Source organism: Physcomitrium patens, chromosome 18, assembly GCF_059467195.1.
Source record: "Physcomitrium patens ecotype Gransden chromosome 18, ASM5946719v1, whole genome shotgun sequence".
Lineage (NCBI taxonomy): Eukaryota > Viridiplantae > Streptophyta > Bryopsida > Funariales > Funariaceae > Physcomitrium > Physcomitrium patens.
Window position 1 is genome coordinate 5,368,178 of NC_143427.1, and position 23,147 is coordinate 5,391,324.

Below are 23,147 nucleotides of genomic sequence, written 5' to 3' on the forward strand. Positions count from 1 at the left end.
GTGTATTTTTTATGTTGAAAAGAACAAACTTATTTTTGAACAAAAAATGTGAAGTAACTTCTATACTAAATTAAAATACTTCATATTTTTTATTTATATTCTATTGTTTATATTTTATTAATCTCTTTTGTATCCAAATTTATAAAAAAATATGATGTAATTTATTTTTTAATATAATTTAGAATACTTCATATTTTTTGTTTTTTTTCTATTTATTTGTATTCTATTTATTTCCTTTGTATCCAAATTTACAAATAATAAAATACAAATAAATTAATTAGATAGTCTTCAAAAAGAAACATGAAATATATCATGGATATGAGAGAAGTCTCTTTTATAAATGAAACAAATCTTACATTGTTAAACACATAATTGATCCTAGACTATAAAATATAATTAAATTTAATTTTAGAATATCATAATGTAATGCAATGATACATTAATTTGTAATTTGATAAGAAATTAATAGCAATTTTTATTATAAACTACTCTTAACTTTACTTTGTTGGATACTAAAAGTTAAATTGTCTTTTTATAACTCATTTTATTCTATCAATAAATATTAGTTATATTCTATTTTTATATTAAAATAAAATAATAGTAATATTAATTATTATTTCTACTTATATAAAAGTCATCCATCTTTAATTAAAATATTATGGATACTATTTTAATATTATTTTTTTCACAAATAGAATATTTAAAAATTAATAAGTAATCTTAGAATAACAAAGTAAAGGTAATTTTTTTATTTAATGCAAGGCCATTAAATAAAAAAATTATTTCAATTTTTTAAAATTTTTATAGCAATAGATTTGTTATATTTTAAAAAATCACCACAATCACATTCAAAACATTTTGGTAGAAGGTTATAGTAAAAAAAAAAAACAAAAAAACAAAACAAAACAAAACAAAATAAAACAAAATCAATTTCTTTTATTTAAACAATCCTTTTGGTTAATAATTTTACTTTGCTATTGATGCTACAATTCAATCTTCAAAATAAAAATTTCATATTTAGTAATGGATTAATATAATAGAATTGAATTATTTTCTAAATGAATATATAAAATATAAACTTATCTTGCTATAAAATTAAGAATTTATATTTAAACTAGATAATGGTTAATGATGTCCATACAGTCATTAATATTATATATCTATATATCTATATATATATATATATATATAGAATTTATATTTAAACTAGATAATGGTTAATGATGTCCATACACTCAGTAATATATATATATATATATATATATATATATATATATATATTAAGTAAAGAAATTCACCATATTGTATTTTTTTTAATAAAGCATTAAAATTAAAATTCTAGCTTTTTAATTAAAAGAAAGAATGAAATATTTCCAATTCAAAATGTCATTTTGCTAAAACAATTATGTTATATTTAAAATAAATATAATTGTGTTTGACCTTCTAGAATATACAACCAATATTTCAAAAGACAATAGACTATTTTTAAATTGTATTATTCAAACTAATACATATGTTAATATGTGTATATACATATATTTAGCCTTGAATAAAAGTAATTAAAAAATATAAATTCAACATGCATTGTAATACTTGAAGCTTATAATTGCAATTTCTTTAAATCTAAAAAGTAACAAAACAACAATCATAATAGTTTTAAGTTGTGTTTGTTTTCTTTTAGTGCACAAAAAGTATTCTCAAACTGTACCTTTTAAATACTTTGTTGTTGTATTTTTTTTTTGTGGATCAATATACAATGATCAAAGCAAAGGTTTCTCACTCCCATTTCCCCATTATCACTTACACTTGCAAACCCATCCATTTCGTAGTTTACAAGTCTCTACTGCGCCTCTTTTGATTGTGGGACAGGAGAGATGGAATCCCCCGTTTCGCAGCACTGAGAAAATGCTTCATCCGCAAGAGAGCGTGCGAGTCACGAACCCGAAGTAACGGATGATGGTAAGCAACGCGAGACGAGGACGGAGGAATCGTGAGAGCGGGGAGAGCGGGGGACTTGGGGGGGGGGGGATTGCGAGAGGGGAGGCAAGGAATGAGCACCGCTCATTGGCAATGGGCGTGCGTGGGATCGCACCCTATCCACAACGGAGCAATCACTGGGAGGGAGGGGCCATTGCCCACCCTGTGGCTGGCTTGCTACTCCCTTCCCCTGCCCGCTTGCTACTCCTCCCTCCCCTCGCTTCCCCTCTATAGCTCCCCCTCGCCCTCCTCCGTCCATAGCAGCTCAGCACCCCCCCCCCCCCCCCAATCTACTCCTGCATCCCTTCTCCCTCGCGCTTGGACCGGCGTTGCATCCCACCTTTTCGCCATGGCTGCCGTCGCCTCCACCTCCGCCGTTGCTACCACCTGCTTCTTGCAGAAGCCCCTGGCCACTCCTACCGGCCTCAGGTCTTCCGCTAGACCCGTCTCTGGTAATCCCCTGCTCTGTGTTTCCCCCCTCCCCCTTAATCAGTCTCATTTCTGCAACTGGGTTTGGTTACTCTCCCATCTGTCTTGGTTTAATGTATTCTGGTTCTCTGTGTTGGGTTGTGTTTTGTAGCACTTGAGGATCTTTGATTTTGGTTTTGTGACTGTTGCATTGGCCCTTGAGATTTGTTGTCTTTTGTGTGGCTGGTTGGATTAAGTTTACTCCTGTACTGGTGTGGACATGGTTGTAGCTCTTTTATGAGAGTTTTTATGGTCGGGTGCATGTGTAATCTTTGAAACGGATTGGGTCTGCATTGTATAGGTCTTCCCGCCCTGCGGATGCCCAAGATCGTATGCTCGGCTGAGAAGAAGGAATCGCAGACGGAGGAGCTCTCTGGCTTCCCCCAGCTCGCTGCTGCTGTGACGTCCGCGGCCACCCTCGCCTACGCACACCCAGTGTTTGCTCTTGTGGATGAGAGGTTGAGCACGGAAGGGACAGGTTTGGGTCTTGGTATCAGCAACACCAAGCTGACATGGATCTTGGTTGGCGTGACCGCCCTCATCTGGGCATTGTACTTCTCGTACTCCTCGACGTTGCCAGAGGGTGACGATGACTCGGGTTTGGACTTGTAAACGAAGGAGCAGTGGCGCTATTCTAGAATACATATCGAACTGTTTGCGATGCCGGTTCTTCTGTTCCAATTAGCCGATTTCTCAACGTGTACATGTGTCCGAAACCTGATAAATTTAATCATGCGCACGACGGAATCACCTTTTGGCGTGCACATTTAGATACAAATGTCGCATTGATGTCTATGTGAAGCATGTCAATATATCTCAGTAGGTAATTCGAGTCATTTCATCTCCAAACACGCCCTAATTATAGAACTGGAAAGTGGCTACTGAACTCAACCATTGCAGATGGTTCATATGAAAGGACTGTTTCTTTCTCTTTGATGTACCACTGTTTGGGTCGGTGACTATTTAAACACAACTATGAATGACTGTAACGAATGATTAGGAGATGTCCCAAAATGAGCAAGCCCTAAACCGTTGGTAGGCTTCTGACCCTTGTCTAATAAACCGAATGCGAAGGAACAGCTCCACATTGGGTTCTCTACACCGCGCATGTTGACCATTGCACTGTCGAATAGTGACATTTTAGTTTTTGGTGCTGTCTGCTGTGACATGCCATGACGGAATTTCACCTCCTAGGGATTGTGCTAGTGCACATATCTATGGAAGGATACGTTCATGATGTCAGAGAATTATTCTGGTGTTGAACGTCTAGTAGGTTTTCACTCGCTCTCTTTGGTGGTCATGTTGATGCGCCGATTGCATTAATCCATCGACATGCAACAAGTTTGACCCAGTTCCCTTTCATGCAAGCGGTATGCAACTTATCTATTCTGGGTCTCACTGTATTGTTCCAATATCTATGTTCTCGCATTCAAGAGTTTACTTTTCAATACACAAACAGAAGGGTCACACATGTATTTTGAATTGGTAACAACTTTCTTGCCAAATATGAAATTTATTACATATACGATTAGCTTCTGTCACATCTTTGATGTATCAAAATTGGCAATCCTGCACAATGCCAATAGCAAAGCAGATACATTGTATTTGCTTCGAAGAGCACTTACAAAACATTTAGAAATAACAAGAATGTTAGGAGATTTTTAACAAAAGCCATTGAGTGTGTAGTGAATTTGTTCCTAAAACATGAGGAAAATCTTAATACAGCATAAAATCCACAATTTCGAACTTTTACTATCAACGAAGTATTTGTACTTGTAGTGGAATCCACACGGCAGTGCCAGTGAGAATCGCGAGCCATCTCCACCTCTCGTTGGGCTCGCGCCGTGACTGGATCACGCACCGCGCATGCGCGATTGTCCTCATCGGAACGCATCTGATCGCAGCGCAACGCCTCCTCCTCACACATTCCAGCCTTGAAGTTTGCCCGCATTCGTAACTCCTCGCAGTCTAGCTTGTTCACCTGCGCTCAATTCCCCGATTGGAGTGATCCGTGACTCACCCCATCCCCCCCAACAGCCATGGCTGCCATCGCCTCTGCATCCTGCGCTACCGCTGCTACCCGCCTTGCGACCACATCGCTTGCCTCTTCTAGCTCTGGCTTCGCAGCCACTCTGAAGCCTGTCGCTGGTTTGTACCTCAAACCCCTCTCTTTCATTCCAGTTTCTCGAGATTGTGACTTGTTTCTGGTTTTGGTATGTGGGTGTTTGCGCAGTGGTTGCGACGCTTTGAGGATGGGTTTTTGAAGCGCGAGTGTTGAATTGACTTGGGTCTTGACGACGTGCAGGTCTCCCCGCTCTGCGCATGCCCAAGGTTGTTTGCGCGGCTGAGAGGTCGGAGTCCAAGGCGGAGCGTGTCAATGGCGTCGCTCAGCTCGCTGCAGCTGTGACATCCGCGGCTACCCTTGCTTACTCTCACCCCGTGCTGGCTCTCGTGGACGAGAGGCTAAGCACTGAAGGAACAGGTTTGGGTCTCGGTATCAGCAACACCAAGTTGACATGGATCTTGGTCGGCGTGACTGCCCTTATCTGGACATTGTACTTCACTTACTCCTCGACGTTGCCAGAGGGTGACGACGACTCCGGTTTGGACCTGTAGATCCAGGAAACAGGAATTTTGTGTACCATTTTGAGGTGTAGTGTTAATTGTTCCAATTAGCCGGTGTGGACTTTGAATGGTCTTTCCCTGCAGGGCAGTGAGTTCGTGGTAGCGAAGTTGTCTCCTGTGGAACTGGATCCTGATGAGAAGTGTTGAATTTCATTCATTTTTGTCTACAGCAGTGTGTACGTTCTGCTTCTGCGCTGAGCTTGAATTCTCTTTGGTCTAGTTAGGCAGATTGTAACTTAAAGGTTGTGGTTACGAAACGATCCTGATAGGGGATTCTATGTGTAATATGTCTCTTTCTTGTGTTATGCATCGTGGCTGAACAAGTAAATCATCGCCAGATGTTTGGATTACTTTTCTAGATGTAAATGAAATGATCGAAGAAATTGACGATCGCCGGAACATTCACACGAGGTGCTCTCGACGGAGCATGCGAATCCGCAGACGGGATAACACGAAAATGGCTATGCCAGGGATGGAATCCTCTTGCAGACTTGGTGTTCGTCGTGTCTTGAAAACAAAGTTGCTCCTCTCTCCACACAAGTTTTAAAGCCAAACCGAAACAAGCACATCCTAGCTACATTTCTTAAGCCAACTCAGTTCAATCCGTGTCGCAAATGTCGAACTATTAAACATTGTATGAGCTGCTATTTGCACAATGAGTAGCACATTCTACACCGTCATAGCATGTATCGACACAGCATATTTGCAGAATGTAGTTGGAACTTTTAAATATACCTTCTTCTCCTTAACTCAAAGTGTCAGGTAAGATAGTGTGGACAATTTAATCTGTGTTGATATACACAAAAGAAGATTTTATTCGTTTACTTATCATTTCGACACTAAAACGGGGTGTGACTCAGCATTGATTAATAAAGAAAAAGTATAGAAGGCTACTTAAAACCAAATGCCTTTTAAAAAGGTAGAAGTAAGAGCAATACGAAAGGTTACAATTCTAAAAGTCAATGCATTATTCCAATTACATAAATTATCAGCCACTTTGTAGCAAGTTAGGGTTCCACTTAATAGTCTTCTCAACTCTAACACAAAAAATAATTGCATTTAACATATAAGTGGACAATTTTAAAAAATATATATAGTGAAGTTATTATTATAAGGTCAAATAAAACTTGGTTAAATTGGTTTGGATATATTGTATATTATGCAAATAATTATAAGAATATGGATATGAAAATGATTATTTGCATAATATTAAAAAATATTTATCAACATTGTTATAAAACATTTTTATATGTATATATCACACTTTTTGAAAAACTACAATTTAAAAAAATATGGAAGTAAAATAAAATAAAATAAAATAATAAATATTAAACATTAAACATACTATAATAAATATTCTTTTTTTTTCTTGGTGATTATATAAATTTTCAAAAAATTAAGAAATAATATGTAGAATATATATATATATATATATATATATATATCTATATATATATATATATATCTATAATAGGATTTTGGACTAACATATTTTTTATGACAATGTCTAATACATTGATGTAAATGTAATTTTTTACAACAAATATACCAAAAATAAAAGATTTGCATTTATGTAGAAATGCTTTATATTCTTCAAAGTGTTATTATATGTTTGGATAAAGTGAAAATCTATTTTTTTATGTGACTGATAATCATTTATTATTATATGTTATTACTATTGCAACAAATTATGGATCAAATAAAATACTTCAAGTAACGCTATAGGATCCCTTTTTAGAAACATTGGAAGAAATTTTGTACTAATTTTTTACCTTGAGAAACTTGCTAGTCACGAGAATGCTAAAACTAATAATTATAAGATGCAAGCATAAGAGTAGCATTGATTTCTACTTACTCAAAACTTTTTTTTATTCTTTATCATAATGCTTCAAAGCAAGATACTTTTGGATGCTCAACTTAAAGAATTGCTTCAAGGAAAATTAGAGTTGAAAACATAATAATATATAGATTAAAAAATAAAGTAATATACTTGAGCAAGTAGAGCTTAGCTACTACTATATGGCCACAATATCTCATAAAATATACTTATATATATATATATATATATATATATATATTTAGCTTCATCATACCTAATAATCTACAATCTATTCTTTTAATAGGTAAAATAATGGAAGATAAGTACTATGGATGAAGTGATTTAGTGCTTGTGAATTTGATATGAAATAAGTATTGTAGGCAATGTGATACGGAGAATTCAATGTGATGTCACTAACATAGGGCGTTTTGGGAATTTTTATCATCTCCTCCCCCTCCCTCCCCCTCCTTCCTTCTTCTTCAATCCAATACATCATTTTATTATAAATAATTCAACGTTAAGTAGCAAAAATAGAAATTATGGAACATCTTAGAGATTTTATTGATGAACTATTAATGGTACAATACCATTTTTAATTTTACTTTTTTAATTTTTAATTATAATAGTAAATATCTAATTCTATAGGTATTTTTGATATAAATAGAATTAATTTTACTCATCTTTTGGCTTTTATTTGTGGTTCTTTATTGATCTTGTGACTCACTATCTATGAAGATCTTCTCCCACCTTATAGACTCCATGGTTTGACATGAGTGTCTAATTGAAGATAAGAATATTGAAAAAGCTAAGATTATAGTGAAGTATAAATATATTCTTCTACCCTCAGTTGAGGTAACCATGTTATAAGAGCTTGTTTCTTTATCTTAAGTTGAGATAACTTTATCACAAGAGTATATTTTTCTACCTTTTCTTAAAGAGTCTATATCATAATATGTTTCAAGAAGCAAAAATACATCTTTGTATTAGGAATTTTGGATTGATCCTATAACTTTATCTTTTGAAGGAATAACAAGTTCTATGTAGTTTCTTGATGTAAAATTTTCAAGCTATATGTATCTTAGTTAGATTGTATTCTCCAAGTAGCTCATTTTAGTAGAATATAGTATAGGAGTTTCAGAAATCTACAAGAAGTTGAGGCTTTTCTTGACTTGAGCAAATTAGTTTAGTAAATAGAACCTAAGAACTTTTTATTTCTTTGTTGATTTTTAGTTTTTTATAATAAGACTCTAAATTAACATTTTTATTAATCTAACCAATGTTTGATTGTAAGTAAATTGAGGACTAAAAAATGATTTAGTAAACACATTCTCTTATTGATACTTACTGGAGATATAGATTACTACAATGCTTCTATCTTCAAAAACAAATTTAATGTAATAATGTTCTAAATTTATGTGTTTTAACTTATTTTATAAAATTAGATTTCTTATTAATTTAATATTTCTTATATTATTACAGTGTAAAAAAATTAGTCTTGTATTATTAATTTGTAGTTCCATTAGCAATCTATAAAAGTATGTTATATTCCTAGCAGCTTTTGCAAATACTTTTTATTCTACTTTTATAGAGGACATGGATAGGATGAGCTGTAACTTACTTGATGACGCAATGGATGTTAAACCAAGCTCGTAGAAAATACCTAAAATTGACTTATGGTTGTCAATCTTCTCCACCTAGTCTACATTGGCAAATACAAGTAAGTTCTCTTTGTCCTTTGATGGATATAATATTACATAGTTGATGCTTCTTTTTAGATATCTTAATATGTTTTTAACTATCATGAGATGAAATGTTGTAGATTATTGAGGTACCAAGAGATACAATCCATTACATACTAAATATCCTATCTATTGATTATAGCATATAGTAGGCTGCTAATAAGACTTTGATAGGTGAATTTGTCAACCAAAGATGTGTAAGTTATTTTTTACAAATTGTCCATAGAATTCATAGGTGCACTTATTGGAGTGTAGGAGAATATTTCAAATTGTTCTAAGAACTTCTTTATATATTGATTCTTATGGAAGTAGATTCTCAATTCATTATAATAGAATTTGACTCCTAAGTAGATTTTTATGTTATTTAAGTTTAATATTTCAAAGATATACATCATTTATCCTTTGAATTTTTTAATTTTTATGTTGTTGTCTATGTATAATAGAAAAATTTCATATTTTTTATCTTTTATCAAAAAAATATGAATTTAAATCTTTTCAATTCTTCTATAATTCTTATTATTTTAGGTCACAGTTCATATGCTTATACCAAGCTTTCAAAGCTTGTCATAGTCCATATAGTATCTTTTTCTAATTTGCATACTTTTCCTTGACTATTTTCTTCTTCAAAGCTTAAAGGTAAGATCATATGTATTTCTTCATCAATATTACCATTTAAAAACGTAGTTTAAAATTGAGATATTATAATATTTATTTGTTTCTAGTTGTAAAAGAAATAATACTAAAAATAGTAGTCAACTTCACAACTAGTGTAAAGGTTTCAAGGAAATCAATGCCTTCTTCTTGCTTAAAGTTTGTATCCACAAATCTTACTTTTAATTTCTTTATGTTATCACTTAAGTTTTTTTTGGATTTAAATACCTATTTTGTAGAGATTGATCATTTTTCTTTTAATAAGTCTAAAAGTCTTTATGTTTGGTTTTTTTAAATTGATTCTATTTCTTACTTAATCACCTCCTTCTAACTATTATATTATATGGCTAATACAAAACAAAATGGTTCTACTTCCTTTCTTGTTTCTACATTCATTAATTAATTATTACAAAATCTTACACTAAGTCTTTATTCACATATAAGATATCTTGGTTGAGGATTTCAAAATGATTCATGACTAATTGATAATATTTTTATATGAAAAACTTTATTTGATGGTTCTTGAATGGTTGGAAGTTCCACCATTTCATGTGATTGTTAGATTTTTGTTATGTCTTTAGAGTCGATTAAGTAAGGTTTTCAAAACAAGGTTGGTTCTTCAAGAGATAAATCCTTTGCTTTTAAAAAGACATATCTTATTTGATCTTTTTCAAAAACTATTTCTTTGCTTATATGTATTCTACAAGTGATTGGATTAAACAATTAGTAAGACTTAGTTTCATCATTGAAGCTTATAAAGAAATACTTCAAAGATTTATTATCCCTTTTTTTTTTGATATGTATAGAAATACTATTAATTTAAAGATTCAAAGATGATCCATCCTTGGTTTTTTCTTATTTCATTTCTCTTTTAGAATTAGTTCATGATTTGTTTAAATTAGATTTAAATTAATTAAATAATTTGTTGTATTTATGGCTTTAATTCAAAGATATCCTAAAAAATTGTTTGCTAAGGCTATGGATATAACATACTTGACTAATATCCTATTTTTTTATTCACTTACTTCATTTTATTAGAATATAAGTACTATAGGGAGTTGTCTTTTCATATTATTGTCTTTCAAAAAATCATTGAATATATAACTTAGATATTCTTCTCCCTTATTTGTTTGTAGGGTTAAAACTTTGTATCTTGCTTCAACTTCAACTTTGGTCTTGCATTCTCTAAACTTATCAAATATTTCACCTTTGTTCTTTATGAGGTAGATAATTATTTTTTGGAGAAGTCATTTATAAATACTACAAAATACTTAGACCTTCTTTATAATAGAGTGTTGATTGATCTTACAAGGTCTAAGTATAGTAACTATAATACATGTGTGTATTTGTTGTGTACTTGATTCAAAAACCATTCTTGATATTGACATTTAGCAAGGCATTTATGCAAAACTTTTTCAATGTGCCAAAGGTAGATAAATCATATATTCTTCTTACTCTTAATAAATGTCGTAAGTTGGCATAGTGGAGATGTTTATATCTTTTGTTTCATAGGTCTACATTTTTATTTTTTGAAATTAAATTTACTTTTATTAATTGAGATATATGTTTGAATTTTTATAGTCTATTTGAATGATCTTTAATGCCCATGGCTAACACATTCTTGTTTGTTTTATCATCTAAGATGAAATACTTTCTATTAGTGAAGACTTTGATTTTTTCTTCATTATTTAGAAATTTAATTGATATGAGACTAAGTTGCAATGCAAGCACATAAAAAAAATTATTCAAATTTATTTCTTGAGAAGTAGTATTTATATGTAAAGAATCAATTGCTTCAACTTGGTGAACTTTACTATTTGCAATTTTTATATTTTGATCCTTCCTACTTTTAAACTATAGAAAAAAGATAAATTCCATAATATATAAGCTCTTCTTCTTTCTTGTTACATGATTTGATGTACAAGAATCTATATACCAATGTTAATTTTGATATTTTGCTAAGTTTGTATCTATCAATCATTTTACATCTTCTACATAATTATCTTCGTAGTAATCTTTTTTAATGTGGTTTGCATTTGTTAGATAAGATCTTCAATCTAGACATTCTCTAGATATACATTTAAGTCTACTACTGTCGTATTACATAATGTCTTGCTTGGAAATGCATCAGGCATCTGGCTATAGAAAATAAAGTTATATTTTATAAGTATTTAAGAAACCCTAATAGGTTTCAACTATCTAAAAATAAAATAATTAGAATTTCAATGCAAAAAGCTTACAACCAATACAAGTGCTAAAAAAAACTCTCATTATTAACCTCAAGCAAGCACAAATCCAAATTTCTTTGTTACTTTCACCTCATTCCAACTTTCAATTTTCTTTCCAAATCCTAACCTTAGGTAGCAAGCTTCAATAAGCTATGATTCTTGATCTAATTATCTAATTGGTGCAAAAAAATTTCTACTAATGTCATTATAAATCTTCTATATGCTCAAGAAGTTTCAAATTAATCTAACTTACAAATTGTGAAAAAATGCCATTAATCCACGTTGGTATTCCTTGGTCGCCATGTTGAAAGTTGATGACAAATTTTGAATAGCAATTTCTCCTTCTCCAATTATATACTTCCACTCAAAATTTATATCTACCTTGGTCTTCAAGTCTTTTAACACCATATCAAATTTTACCGTACTCTAACTAGTAGATCTCTAAATATCACAAAAATCCTAACCAACCCTAAACTACCAACTTCCGATATCTCTTTGTACCAATGATTGAATATCTTCAAATTGCACCATTAGAATAATGCAGATTTTTTTGTACACTTAGGACACCTAAACAAATACACATTGAAAAATTTTGAACCATAGATGTTGCACCAATCTCATAAATTAGCCGAGAGTGCTATTCCTAATTTTATTGTATAAATCTTAAGTCACCAATACAAACCCTGACTTTGAACACTGATTATAAAGTCTTCCCAAAACCTAAGAAAATAAGCCTTATGCCTCTGAAAGAAGCTTGTTACTAGTTCTCTGATTCTATTTGGTGATCTCTATAAATCTTCCTCTATTTTTCCATGCCAACCATTTTAGTGGTTGGAGATTTGATTTTGATTCCAATCTACAAATGGTCATCCCTTAGGTACCAATCCAACTTATCTTAGGGATTTTTAAGCACAACCCTATCATCATCTTTACCTTAATATCAATCATATCAATTATTTATCTCATCTACCTTATATTTACGAATTTATAGCCTTTTTAAGGTAATAAAAGAGTTTCTACAATCTAGAAGGAAAAATTGATAACTAGTTTTTATCTATTAGGTATTTAAGTAAGTAAATAATCTAAGAGATGTTCATAAATTCTTTCTTAATTTTCTTGAGTTCTTATTGAACCAAGATGGTTGAATATTAATTAGAAATCAATTTTGTTTATATTTTTACCATATAATTGTATTACAACACAATATCATAGTTGTAGCACATAATGTTCTTGCTGCTAAATTGTCTTTTTTCAATTATATAGGCTATTGGAGGAATATTTATCATTGCTTTTGGTGATGGTTCTCTAACTTAGTTGTGGAAGGCTTGTTGGTAGGGAGGATAGTTGGTTGATAGAAGACTACATTCTTAATGTTAATAGCTCCCATTATATAAAGATGGATTTTATCCAAGGCCTTGTCCTTTGCAACCTTCTTGAAAGTAATTGTTTCTTTCTAAAGCTCCTTCTTATCTAAGTGAAGCTCTTTAAAATTGGACAAAGAATGCTTCTTCTTGTCCTCGTTTTTGCTCTTGAATTGCCATAATGTTTCAATGACTAACTTATCCATTACTTCTTCAAAAGTTGGATTGATCATATAGGTGATGTCTTGTAAGACCATAGGAGAATTTGATATGGAATAAGTGTTGTGGGCGGGGTGATGCAAAGAGTTCAGTGTAATGTCACGAACATGATGTAATTTGGGAGTTTTTATCAACAAGGAGATGGTCATGGAATCTTTGGTCTGTAGCTAGTGAAACCTGGCAGGAAGTAATGCCTGACAGATTTTGGATTACAAACAAACGCTACATAACTCTTAAGACGAGCAGCAGGAGCATGCTGCACAGAAACTGAGGTCATATTTTCTGGCTGTTATCCTCGTCAGCTAGAGTTGACCCTTTCTTATTCTTGGTCAGGCGTGTGGATTGAGAACTCTTACTGAGGGTGAAGATTTTGAGGTGCTCAAGTACCAGAAATTCTAAAGTAGTGTAATTGGTGGCTAATTTCCTAGTCTAAAACTGAAATATGAAAACATCTGATACAGGATCAGTTAGCTCTACGAACCACTTGAGAATCTGAGTACGTTGTTTTCAAGTTTGAGCTGAACCACGTAGCTCTCCAGCATTTTCACGTAAGCAGCGTCATATGTGGTAGATCCTGCATCTTGTTTGACGTCTTGAGTAGGGGGTGGATTTCGTTGGATATTTGTTCGGTCATGCTGCTCGTGTGCAAGCTCTATTATTTCCTGCCTCTCAAAGACTTGGGGTGTGTTGGAATAGAATTTAAGTGCACCTATTTAGCCACATGTAAGTCTTTCAGCACAGTGCCTCACAAGGCTGCATTGTCTATGGAGGTTTGTACTGCACCACTTCACACAACGTTCTTCCCTTTTCATGTTAACAATCTTCATGAGTGACGTATGTCTTGACTGGGTAGGAATGCTACAAACTAAAAAGCACAACCGTATTCCATGAAAAGTAAACAAATGACGACGATAAAAATAAATAAATAAATAAATAAATAGCATACTATCTCCCCTATTTGAAAGAAGATTGGGTTACCTGTGTGGGTAACCGGAGCATCTGAAACTCCAAGAAATGATCGTTCTTCGTCAGGCACTATCAATTCTGCAATCCTTCGTACTTCAGGAGGTGAATGTTGTTTTTCTTCTCTGGCTGGCGGATCTGTAACGCCCAAGGATAGATGATTCTTTTCTGGTTTTAACGATGTCGAATTTCTTTGCGAGATTGAAGTGGAGTTCTGCTTTTCAACTGGAGACGCGCAAAGTTTAGGCCCTTCCTTGATCTGAAGTACAGAAAGTGGAGAATGAGCTTTTTCTTCATTTGCGTTCTGGTGGAGCTCATCAGGAACCCAATGGTCTGTGGAGGCTATCGTGTCAATATGATGCAGACTTGATCTGTTCTCTTTCCTCATGTGCTTACTAATTTCGCTTTGCACTTTTATTTCTACATCTTCGTTTAAGCACGAATTGTTCGGTTTTGAAACAGACCGCTCCACACAACAGCTCCCACCTGTCACAATCATAACCAAATTCAACACTTGCGTTAGTCTGGCGTGGTAGCTATGGAGTGTCTACTGTTTTATTTTGTGTACTTTAGTGGTGACACTTGCCACGGTGATGTATTTTCTCAGCAACCGTCGTTAAGATCCTAAACATTTTAAGTACTGTTCACAGGGAGACTGCCCTGTCTAATAGGTCTGTAATTGAATTCTCTTGAATAAATATTACACCATGTGGTAATGTGAGTGATCCTCTGCTGTCATGTATGTTGAAATCCGTCAGCAACCTGTGCAAGTCATTGTAGTTTCAGTGCAATAGGTTGCATTACACTTCCAAGCTTCAATTCAACAGAATCCTCGAATCTAATCAATTTGGCACCTCCAGGTTAAATAACAACCAAGCAGAAATCCCTGAAGATGAGTTGCAACCCGTTGCCAGTCCCTTGTCACACTCTACTCTAAACACTACTACGCACCTGATTCCACATTCCACATTGGGTTTGGTCCCCAATTCTGAGTTTATCATCTGGTCCACATCACTTGTCTGTTTGACATTTTTTTCAGCACTTCGATTCGATTCTGGATCTTGGAGACCAGGTCCAGAGTGCGAGGGTTCTGCTGGTCTTTGAAATTTAAGAAGAACAGTATTGACATTCCCAGCTCCTTGGTCCGGAACCTCACCTTGCTTTGAGCTACGAGAATCGGTAGGTCTTTGTAGTTTACAAAGAACAGTATGGACTTTTCTAAGCTGAAATTCTGGTGAACATTCTTCTTGACTTGAGAAAGGGGTTCGGCCATGAAAATCATGTGAATCCTCTTGCCTTAATTGCTTCCGTAGCAGACCCCCTTCAGTTGTGCTCATACCATTGATATCCTCCTGAGGCAATGCTTTAAAAAGGGTATAGATTTCCAGAGAGTCTTCCTCAACATTGTGTATGATTTCATTCCGTATACTGTGTTCGAATAATTCTTTTGAAGGCGAATGGTTCATCTCAACGCTGGATCTACGATGGGTTGGACTATCTTCGATTTTCCCCCTTTCTGTCGGTAACAAATTCGACGATGATATCCTAGTATTTGGGGTCTGCAGCAATTCAGAACATACTTCACGCTGAGGTTCTAACTCGATTTTCCATGACAGAACTTCGGTTTCTTTTCTGAGGCTTCTGAGCGAAATTGGAAGGAGAGGATAACAATTTCGAAATTTGTGACAATCCTTTGTCAGAGTTGTATCACAAGCTAAGTCTTTATCCTCCAGTAATAGCTTGGTAATGGACGTTGTTTTAGCTGCACATCAAACATTACTCCACTTTAACAATATAAAACTCTACATTAGGTAAACAAACTTTTGTAGCTTCAAAGAGATGCCGACCTTTTCAAGCTAATTTTTTTTTATCGAAGTAATGCGAGTATATGCACAGAGGATGGTACAGGAATCGGAAGGGTGAAGTACCTGTTGTAGTATCTTTCCCCCCTTTGGGTGAATCAACGGTTTCTAGACACATCCTGCGAGGTGATCATAAAATCTCGTTTCTAAGAGCATGTGGGTACGTTTTCACTTGGTTCCTACACTACGCTGGTACATACACTCTTTGATCTCATCGAAGCCTATCCACGACTGCTTAACTACGTCATCTACCCTCTATGCACTCACTGTTGAGTTGAAGGCGTATCAAGGGACAAAATTATAATGAACAATTTAGCAACTACTCAATTTTTTCACATAACATAAGATCAATTCCCCTTTAGACCATCTTTTGAAGAGAGCAACCTTTTATAATCTACACTTGACTTTGCTATAACCACCTTTTCATAAATAAGAGCCACCTATTTGTAGGAGCCGTTTACAAATAAAATGTAACACTTGAAACCTTGAGACCATCACAGAGTCAAACTTTTCTTCACCTCAACCCTCTCTCTTAGCTTCAAATCTCAAATTATTCGGTCTCCATTCATAATGTACAGCGAGGAGCGGTCCGAACATAATAGTTAGAACAAACGAGTAGATAATGGTAGGATTATTACTTGTTTGCTTGAACTTCAAAGGGCAGTTTATTGATGTCCTGTTCCTTTCCTGATGTCGATTGTACAGCGCCAAACACTTGTAGAGGAAAATTAATCGACTAGATTGGAAGAGAGACAGTATTCGTATCCACAGTACGACAATCCTCATTGTCACGAAAACAGACAATGATGAAGTTCTCGTTTCCGTTGTCGATCGAGGGTAAGAAAACTAGCTTTAGGTTCTAGAAGAGTTTTCGGTGCAACAGAACGCTGCGTCTAGCTAGAACGATCTTTTCTTTTCAGCTAAGGACAACGACTGTGATTCTTTGAAAACAAAGTTTTCGAACTTTAACTATGCGCTGTATTCCTCCGCGAAACAATTTCACTTGCAATAAGAGGACAGTGTAATTTGTGTTCAACATATCACGGAGAAGTTACAGATAGGTATCAATAGATAATAAAGTTGTTAAACTTTAAAATCACGGGAACTGTGAGATTAGCGACAACAATAATGCCAGCAAGAAAAGACTCTAAAGGACGTGGGGATTATCCTAAAGTTGTGTGATGGGCTGTTCTCTTGTAACGTTTCCTACCATCTATGTAGAAAATATGACATGCTTAAGGTATCTTGTGGTTAGAGGGAAAAGGTACCTTTTATTACATTTACTTCAACGGATGAACAGTCCGAGCTGCAATTACACTATCAAGTGTCAAAAGACTCCCCACAGATACATAACGATGCCTTTTCCCAAACTACCTTGACCTCAAGTATGAATATGGTGAAAATATTTGTGTGCTGACCTACAAATATAATGGTATCATTCCAGGAATAACCTATTGTGAAAGATGACAAGGTAAAATTCTTCAAAGGCTTGGTTAACAAATACTTCAACGTGTACAAAACGACATGAAAACATCTTATCAGACTCGACCAAGCCTTCCATATTTTCCATAATAACCTTACGCTGGGAGCAGTTATTAGATTCCCAAATACATCAAGTTGAAAGTGTGCACTTACAAATGATCTGCTGACAAATGCTGCTCTATATCCTGTTTTAATCCATCAAGCAAATCCTTTCCGGCTGCGATGTGATACCAGGAGTTATCGTCATTAAGATCATGCATTTGGCCTAAGTTTTTCCCAGAAATAGCAGGATCAAAGATTTCCTGCACAGTAGCTCCCAACAGTTAATGATTCTGGTATTCCTCCTAGGAAATATCAGAACAATATCCTACAATTGCATGAGCCTGCTATGCCTGTGTAATGTGCATGGATACTGACCAATAGAATGCAGAGGCAATAACGCTTCAGCAGGGCGTGATCCAAATTTCGTCCTTGAGAACATACTGAGACTGCATAATTTATTTCAATACACATCTTACCTGCTGATGCAGAGCGTCCCATGGTACAGAAGACTCGCAATTCCACCGCTCGGTTATTGTGCAGTTTTTACCAACCAAATCGTCATAACAAACTGGAGATTCACTACCGAAATTGCACTGATTCCTCTTCATTTGGCTTGGTGAGTGGAGATCCAGAGAGAAAAAAGCTGCTTCAGTTTGCTGCCCCTCAAACTCCAATTCATCCACTGGGAACTGCAAGTTGTCGAACTTCGCGGTTGCAAATTCTTCATCTTCAAGCTGAGAGGAGGAAATTTCAATCGTGTCAAAAAAATTATCTTTGTTTACATCAGCAATGCCCAGGTTGAACTGTTTTTTCCGGCATGTCAGATATGGTGGAGAGACCTCATAGCTTCCGGATTGGCATAAGTCTTTGTTTTGTGATCCAACACTGCTCGGAATCTTGGTTAACTTCAAATGATCAAGAAAAGGAAACTCTCCCTTGGAATTGGGAGCTGTCAATGCAGCGCTCAACGGAGTGCCGCAATACCAAGTGGTTGGATCCTTATTGGGACACTCCAAGCCTTCCCTTAAATCGAATGACTTGCTATCGACTTTGAAAGCTGGCTCATCGTAGCTCAGGTCTGCCAAATATTGACAGTCCTGAGTCATTCTGTGATCACTGATATTGGAACCGAAATTCAAACGTTCATTTTCTTGACTGTACTCTTGATACTTCATGGTGTTGAGGAAAGGGTCAGAAAAAATAAACTCTTGCTTCACGGGAAAATCCTCGATGACGAACTTTTCATTGGAGAAATCAATTTCAGATGGTTCTTGCTTCACTTGTACGTTTATCATGTTGAAAGTAGGATTAGAGAAATCCAAATTGTGGCACTCGTTGGCTGCCTTGACAGAATTCGGCAAAGAATGTGCCTCGTAAGGGAGATCTGTCGTTTCGTTGTGTGTTAGTTGCCAACGCTCATGCTGCTGTGAACCACTGGGCTTGTTCTGAAAAGGATGCAAACAACTCACATAATTTCAGTATATTTTCCTAACTGATCCGAACAATGAAAATTTGTTTTTCACTATTCAAAAAAAGTGTTTGCCTAAAGCTGCCTAATTTTCCACGGACTAACTCACTAATTCAATAAAGCATCCCCCTTTTGAATCTCGTGGATTGTACCAAATTAATTGAGGATCTTACCACAAGCTCGTCCTCTTGTTCGAGCACCTTCAATTTCTGAGTTGATAAGAATCTGCTTAAAAGTTCAGAAGTTTCTGGAGCTGAAGATTCAAGATGAGACTCGCTGGAGTTCTTCAACTGTAACGATGGAGTGTGAAGTTGTTTTGTGTCAACCAAATACGCATCACTGACTTCACATCAAGGTTTCGTAAAAATTAGAAGCTTACCACAATCTCATATATATACCAAAATGCGGAATAGAATCTTTGAACTGATATAAGGTAAAGGTCATCTATAATCTAAATTGATGATGATGAACACAAATTCGACAAAGCAATTCAACGTTCATTGAAGACTTGAATGATCGAACAGAAAACACACTAAAAAATAAGCATGATCTAATACTCGATTGATACTCTGCTAAATATACTTTGACCGTATAACCTGTGAGAAAAATTAAACATCTGCTGTGAATTTTCGACAACTGGATCAAACGCGCTTTCGTCGATAGCGTAAAATTCTGCATCCAAAGCCCAGCCATCATAGAATTCAGGAACAGAACACATACGATCTAAAATAAGGGCCTAGAAGGATACGAAGCTTCAAACATCTAGCCTAAAGCTCCAATATTTCCACAATGAAAGTCAGATCACCTCTTATTTGCAAGTTGCTAACTAAAATATGTCCTCATAGGGATGCTCGTAATGCTCTATTGAAAGCAGGGTAGGTTTACTACAAACTTTTCACTTCACCTTCTTGAGAGAAGACGGCATAATCTTCTGAAGGTGATCTCGTTGTACCACGATTGCCACCTGGGACATCGTTGCTGATCGTGTCGAAATGCTTCAATCCTGTCAAAACATTAGCATAAAGTGAACAGTCCTGTTCCGAATCCCGCTAATTCTTCGAGCATAGTTTGGATATGCTTCGATGAAACTCTTCTATAGGATGTTGGCACAGCTGATAATAAAACAAATTTTCATAGAGGATGTTTCGGAATAAGTATGCCAAGCAGAGCATTAGCTTCGTCCCGGAAGCGACTTGCATTAGATCATAAAGAGACGTAAGACAAGCTTGCAAACCAGCAATGAATGTATGCTGGAGGAAAATGTTACAAACAAGCGAAGTCAATCATGCAAAAAGCCTCTGTTTAAGGTAACTTGGATACTTACGAGGAGCAGTTGAACATACTTTCTTCGTCTGCAGGTTTCCAACGTGAATAGGATTTCTTAAATTAGCAGGCACTGGAATCCCTGTGTTTCGGTTAATATGTTTTTTGACTTTTTGTTGAGCTGTAGCAGCAACTCCTGTTGTCCATTGAGTGCAATCACTGCAGGAGACAAAATTTATCGATCATAGTTAAATAACTTTTACAGTCAATCATGGAGATGAAATGAGACCTCAATGAAAAATTTGCCAACGCATTTAGATGTAAGTTGAAAATTCCCTTACGGATTCTGTTTCTTGGAATCTTCGAAGATGCGGCGACTTCTTGTTGTACGCTCTGTAACCGCCCAAGTTTTTCCAATCGAACAATCCAAGTCGTTTCAACATTGTGTTAACAGGAGCTATAACAGTTTCTCAATCTCAGAAATTTGCAGTTAGCTGAAGAATTTCCCTACCACTAGGAGCCATTTAAGCAAAAGACTTCAGCGTGATAAACTTATATTTACAGGTCTAATTATACATAAATGACTGTTATCTGAACAATTCTTAATCACTAAATAGACGTTGCCACTTGAATTACAGTTCAACAGATATACCAGACTGCTGAGACGAGATGATTTGGGCATCCTCCTTCAAGGCACCATTTGGAAATGCGCTCATGTTCGAAGTTACGACAGCCAAATCTTCAAGATCACACGAGTTTGGTCCTACTGCAGCTGTGATATGCCAACATTCACAATCTATATTGGTTCAAAAGGATGCGAGGTATATTACATGATTAAATTCATATGAAATTTAGCCATTACGTGTTAAACCCAGCATTAGGTCACAATCATTTTGAAAAACATATTGATTGGCACTATGCAGGTTTAGGACGTTTTGTAAACATATTTTCGCAGAGTATTAATCGCATTTAGGACTCTTGTTAAGAAATATCAGACACGCCTCCTGGGATGGTATTGAAAATTGTATTGTTCACGTGAGTCTACTGTTTAGCACCGCTTGAGAGAACGATCTACGATTTTTCAAAATAATCTTGATGCAAAGAAATTAACGACGCAGAGTAGACAGATGCTACACGGCATTAATCATCAATAGAGTGAAGAAGGTAAACCATTAGCAGGATGATCGGGAAAGTTGACGTCAGGGTTTTCTGTAGTACAAGCATCAGCTGCAGTGGGATTCAAATTCCGGAGTCCAAGAATATCAAGTGATTCACCCCCGTGTAGATTTTGTTGTATGTAATCAGCAAGTGTGTGTGGCTTTCTAGATTCTTCCACACTCTCAGTTCTCCTCTGTTTCTCCTTGCGGTGATCGAAAAACTCGCGTTGCCTGTATACCAACGCATAAACGCATATACAATTACATTGTTGAAATGCTTGGCTGCTTTCGCTCACCACTGAAAGAGGTGATTAGGTGAACGTCAACCCTCATCACGTACAAAACTGATGACGCATTATAGAAGAGCATAAAGGAAATTAAAAGCTGTGGACAAGAGTAATATTTTTCAAATGATAAAAGAAAGCTGCTGGAATCAAAACTTGTGCGTGTTTCAACTCCAAAGTGCGAGACGGAATCGCAACCTCTAGTAACTTCGATGTATGCCGCCAATTAGGATAATAGAGGATGAAACTCCAGAAGGTTTACCTTTTTAATTTTGAATCTTTTGTCTTTGATGAGGATTCCCAGCAGAGAAGATGCCAAACGAAATCCGTATTAGTGCACACAGGACCAAAATTTACACAGTACTTAAAGTGCAGTATGTAATTTGAGTAGCATAGCAGCCGCAGAACGCCCAATCGATAACATAAAATTGAACTAAGTGGCGAGGTGCTTACTGCTCCTATTTTGCGTCGCGCACCTCCCATCCATTGAAACATCGCTCTGAACGATATTCAACGTTCCTGAATATATCTATCAGAACTTCAGAAGCTGCAGACCTCTTCAGCCTCCCATTTCAAAGTATCTGCTATCGAAATACCACGTCGTTGACAATCATCCTTCTGTTTTTCCCATGACAGAGCAAGCACTACTAACTCAAAAAGTGGCTTCAATCGCATCCACACCAGATGACCGTCGATGGCTACTCTGGTTACTACTTACCCTTCTTACCAAGAACATTCGCGCACTGGCAAATGGAATCAAGATTGAAGCACTGCACCGATAGAGGTACAAATGGGGAACTGAAGGATGTTTAGTTTGGAATATCAAATGATCAAGCGCGAAAATGATCTGAGCTGCAAAAGAAGTAGCCGTTTGGGGCCGTGATAGTGCACCATCACGAAATTGAAAGAAAAGTGCCATTCGAAAATTTGCCTAACGACACGACAAAGCAGGTCTCACACCATGTCTATTATTCCAACCGGCGTCCTAACTTCACAACTGATACACACAGCTGCAAAAGACAACGACCTACAAGTCCTCGTTGCGATAGTATCCTTCATACTGAAATTGACGCTATGAACCTCTTAGCAGTACAGAATAAAAAAATCCGCGGATACATCAAAGTTACCTTCACAGGGGAAGCTACGAAACCTCACGCAAACCAGTGCTCTCCATTGATTTTTCCGGCCCTTACATGTCGCATGATCACTTCTACATTGTCATTACTCCAAAGCATTTCTTTAGAATAAACACTCAATTCGACAATTGATATCAATATTCACTACTACTCTGCTGGCATCAACGAACCATTACTCAACATAATCGTGAAGACATTAAAATCCAAGTAACAGCACCTACTCCGTTACGTCGAGATTACTACAGGGGGCCAAAGTTTCATGAACAGATCCAAAAGTGCAGACAGAGATGTCAACCACGTAGTTGTTCGTTTGCGTTTCAGTGACTTGGTCGTGAGGCTTGTACAAGGCTTTGCAGTTTATAAATAGATATTAAAATTACATACGAGATTTGAAGATGTTTTT

General features: G+C 35.6%; 3 protein-coding genes across 11 annotated transcripts; 2 read left to right on the plus strand and 1 right to left on the minus strand.

Annotated features, from left to right (window-relative positions):
• The first annotated feature begins 2,257 nt into the window (after window positions 1–2,257).
• LOC112295382 (photosystem II reaction center W protein, chloroplastic) lies at window positions 2,258–3,223 on the plus strand. Its single transcript, XM_024546894.3, has 2 exons — window positions 2,258–2,429; window positions 2,747–3,223. Exons 1-2 carry the CDS (start codon window positions 2,327–2,329, stop codon window positions 3,055–3,057), a joined length of 414 nt encoding a protein of 137 aa, XP_024402662.1. The 5' UTR covers window positions 2,258–2,326; the 3' UTR covers window positions 3,058–3,223.
• Window positions 3,224–4,421: 1,198 nt separating this feature from the next.
• On the plus strand, window positions 4,422–5,237 carry LOC112295383 (photosystem II reaction center W protein, chloroplastic). Its single transcript, XM_024546895.3, has 2 exons — window positions 4,422–4,593; window positions 4,751–5,237. Exons 1-2 carry the CDS (start codon window positions 4,485–4,487, stop codon window positions 5,059–5,061), a joined length of 420 nt encoding a protein of 139 aa, XP_024402663.1. The 5' UTR covers window positions 4,422–4,484; the 3' UTR covers window positions 5,062–5,237.
• A 7,937-nt stretch (window positions 5,238–13,174) lies between these two features.
• On the minus strand, window positions 13,175–23,068 carry LOC112295483 (uncharacterized). Of its 9 annotated transcripts, none has more exons than XM_024547158.3 (19): window positions 22,736–23,068; window positions 22,062–22,189; window positions 21,871–21,893; window positions 21,338–21,555; window positions 20,820–20,939; window positions 20,509–20,560; window positions 20,229–20,386; window positions 19,809–19,907; window positions 19,501–19,576; window positions 19,078–19,243; window positions 17,913–18,881; window positions 17,548–17,696; window positions 17,181–17,218; window positions 16,551–16,626; window positions 15,979–16,031; window positions 15,002–15,812; window positions 14,757–14,812; window positions 14,066–14,536; window positions 13,175–13,796 (listed from the first exon to the last, which is right to left on the minus strand). In XM_024547158.3, exons 2-19 carry the CDS (start codon window positions 22,101–22,103, stop codon window positions 13,561–13,563), a joined length of 3,813 nt encoding a protein of 1,270 aa, XP_024402926.1. In that variant the 5' UTR covers window positions 22,104–22,189; window positions 22,736–23,068; the 3' UTR covers window positions 13,175–13,560. The 9 variants fall into 9 exon arrangements, with proteins under 9 accessions (XP_024402926.1, XP_024402927.1, XP_024402928.1 ...); XM_024547159.3 differs by lacking the exon at window positions 22,736–23,068 and adding an exon at window positions 22,327–22,721; XM_024547160.3 differs by lacking the exon at window positions 22,736–23,068 and having other exon boundaries at window positions 16,551–16,599; window positions 22,062–22,721.
• Between the last annotated feature and the right edge of the window lie 79 nt (window positions 23,069–23,147).

What these genes read in the sequence shown, in the direction of transcription:
- LOC112295383 (XM_024546895.3), top strand. Translation starts at nt 4,485, where the DNA reads ATGGCTGCCATCGCCTCTGCATCCTGCGCTACCGCTGCTACCCGCCTT. An exon ending in CACTCTGAAGCCTGTCGCTG is followed by an intron (nt 4,594 to 4,750) that starts GTTTGTACCTCA and finishes GACGACGTGCAG; the next exon opens with GTCTCCCCGCTCTGCGCATG.
- LOC112295382 (XM_024546894.3), top strand. Translation starts at nt 2,327, where the DNA reads ATGGCTGCCGTCGCCTCCACCTCCGCCGTTGCTACCACCTGCTTCTTG. An exon ending in TTCCGCTAGACCCGTCTCTG is followed by an intron (nt 2,430 to 2,746) that starts GTAATCCCCTGC and finishes TGCATTGTATAG; the next exon opens with GTCTTCCCGCCCTGCGGATG.
- LOC112295483 (XM_024547158.3), bottom strand. Translation starts at nt 22,103, where the DNA reads ATGTTTCAATGGATGGGAGGTGCGCGACGCAAAATAGGAGCA. An exon ending in AAAGATTCAAAATTAAAAAG is followed by an intron (nt 21,556 to 21,870) that starts GTAAACCTTCTG and finishes GTTGGTATACAG; the next exon opens with GCAACGCGAGTTTTTCGATC. An exon ending in AGTATGTTCAACTGCTCCTC is followed by an intron (nt 19,908 to 20,228) that starts GTAAGTATCCAA and finishes ATGTTTTGACAG; the next exon opens with GATTGAAGCATTTCGACACG.